Here is a 2,738-nt window from a genome sequence, read left to right as displayed (position 1 = left end):
TCTACAATCTTTACATTGACAGGGCTTCTCTTCAGTGTGAGTTCTTTCATTCTCCGAACTGGGAGAAATTAATGCTTTCTAACACTCTTTACATTTCTAGGGTCCATCTCCAATCTGGATTATCATATGTGATTGCACAGCTGGGAGAAATTAATGCTTTCTAACACTCTTTACGTTTCTAGGGTCCATCTCCAATCTGGATTATCATATGTGATTGCACAGCTGGGAGAAATTAATGCTTTCTAACACTCTTTACGTTTCTAGGGTCCATCTCCAATCTGGATTATCATATGTGATTGCACAGCTGAGACAAATGAAGTTTCTCCCACACTCTTTACATTAACAGGGTTTATCTCTACAATGTTTTTTCACATGTCTACGGAAACTACTTGAGAAACTGAAGGTTTTACCACATTCCTTGCATTTGTAGGACTTTTCTCCACTGTGTGTTCTTGCATGTGCTCTAAAGTACATGGGAGAACTAAAAGCTTTTCCACATTGCTTACATTGATATGGTTTCTCTCCACTCTGAGTGTTTTTGTGAATCTGAAAGTATTTTGGGCAACTAAAGGCTTTCCCACATTGCTTACATTCATAGGGTTTTCCCCCAGTATGACATCTTTCATGATATTTAAGGGAAGAGGGATAAATGAAAGATTTCCCACATTCCTTACATTCATGAGGCTTCTTTCCACCATGAGTTCTTTTATGATTTCCAAGATATCTGAGACAACTGAAGGCTTTCCCGCATTCCTTACATTCACAGGGTTTCTCTCCAGTATGTGTTCTTTCATGAGTTCTAAGGGAAGAGGGAAAACGGAAGGCTTTCCCACATTCCTTACACTCATGAGGCTTCTTTACATCATGAGTTCTTTTATGATTTCTAAGATATCTGCAACAACCAAAGGCTTTACCACATTCCTTATATTCATAGGGCTTTTCTCCGCTGTGCAGCGATTCATGACTTCGAAAGCTTTTTCGACAGCTGAAAACTTTCCCACACTCCTTACATTCAAAAGTGTGCTTGATCATGTGTCTTTGAAACATGGTGAGAGAACTCAAGGCTTTCCCACACTTCTTACACTCACACAGATTCTCTTGACTATGAGTTCTTGCATGTCTATATAAGATACTTAAATAACTTAAGGCTTTACCACATTTTGCATGTTCATAAAATTTTTTTCCAATATGAATACTTGTATGATTTCCAAGGGACCTTGAGGAGCTAGTTTTACCACATTCCTTAGATTCATAGGATTTATCATGCGTTCTTCCATGTTTATATACATTACTTAGATAACTGAAGGCTTTATCACATTTTGTACATTCATAAGGCTTTTCTCCCTTGTGCTTCCTTTCATGTATTTGAATATATTGGTCATACTTGAAAGCTTTCCCACATTCCTTACATTTATAAGGTTCTCTTCATATTCCTGACACTGGCTTAGTTGGGGTCCAGTGTGAGAGCTCATGTGGTTATTAAAGGATAAATAATGCATGAAGACTTGTCTACACAACCTGGATTCAGGCAGTTTTACTTCAGTAGGAGTTTTCTTCTTCTCATTATGATTTGGAATCTGGCGGAAGGTTTCTCTACAAAGACTACCATCCTTCCTTTTACAGAGCCTTTCTACCATATGACTGCTAAGATTCACTCCATAATATTCATAGTAATCTTCACTGTCATGGTCATCACATTTTTCTTCCAAAACACATATTATTGATGCCAGGTTCCAGAAAGTTTCCTGCATCACATCTCTGTAGAGTTTCTTCTGGGTTGGATCCAGGAAAGCCCACTCCTCCATGGTGAACTCCACATTAACATCCTCAAAGGCCACTGAGTCCATTTCTAGGCTTCCTGGGTCTCCCTGAGTCCTCCTCCAACTCCCACAACCCATTCAGATCACAGCTGGACACATGAGGGCAAAGCAATGTGGGACTTTAAGGCCAAGGGAGTGCTATCCCAGGGGAGTTGGAGTGAAAGGTCCCTCCGCAAAGTTGCAGAGCATAGCCACATCCACCTGCCCCCACACAGTCTAAAGTGATTATTGATAGGTACATATTTATTGACATTTTGTTCTTCATAACTATGTTCCTTTTTTTCTTTTCTTTTTCTTAAAGAAGACCCTTTAATATTACTAGTAATGCTGATTTGGTGGTAATGAACTACTCTAGCTTTTTCTTGTCTTGGAATCTCTTTATTTATTCTTGAATATTAAATATCTTTGCTGTCTAAAGTAGTCTTGGTTGTAAGTCCTTTCTAGCCTGAAATGTTCTGCTGAGAAATCACCAGCCAGTCTTATGGGAGCTCCCTTGTAGGTAACTAACTATTTTTCTCTTTCTGCTTTTAAGATTCTCTCTTTTAATTGTGATGTTTTTGGTGTGGGCCTCTTTGATTTCATCTTGTTTGGGACTCTCTGTACTTCCTGGACTTGTGTGTCTTTTTCCTTCACCAGGTTAGGGGAGTTTTCAGTCATTATTCCTTCAAAGAGTTTCTTGATCCCTCGCTTTCTCTCTTCTCCTTCTGATACTCCTGTGATATGGACATTGCTATGCTTCATATTGTCCCAAAGGTCCCTTAAACTATCCTCGGTTAAATTTGTGTGTGTGTGTGCTTGATTTGGTGTTTTCTGCTACCTTGTCTTCCAAATCATTGATTCAAACCTCTGCTTCATTCAACTTACTGATTATGCCTTCTAGTATATTGTTCATTTTAAATATTGCATTTTCATTTCTAA

The 2,738-nt window shown here is 38.7% G+C and overlaps 1 protein-coding gene across 1 annotated transcript; it reads right to left on the bottom strand.

The window, feature by feature from the left end:
• Positions 1-330: 330 nt before the first annotated feature.
• Positions 331-1,864, bottom strand: LOC107545375 (uncharacterized). Its single transcript, XM_087828057.1, is given in 2 exon segments — positions 331-1,421; positions 1,424-1,864. Coding segments are annotated over 2 exon segments (1,506 nt in total). The 5' UTR covers positions 1,848-1,864; the 3' UTR covers positions 331-339.
• Between the last annotated feature and the right edge of the window lie 874 nt (positions 1,865-2,738).

Source organism: Miniopterus natalensis, chromosome 19 (genome assembly GCF_054644295.1).
Source record: "Miniopterus natalensis isolate mMinNat1 chromosome 19, mMinNat1.hap1, whole genome shotgun sequence".
Taxonomy (NCBI): domain Eukaryota; kingdom Metazoa; phylum Chordata; class Mammalia; order Chiroptera; family Miniopteridae; genus Miniopterus; species Miniopterus natalensis.
This window is presented reverse-complemented; position numbering and strand designations above follow the sequence as displayed.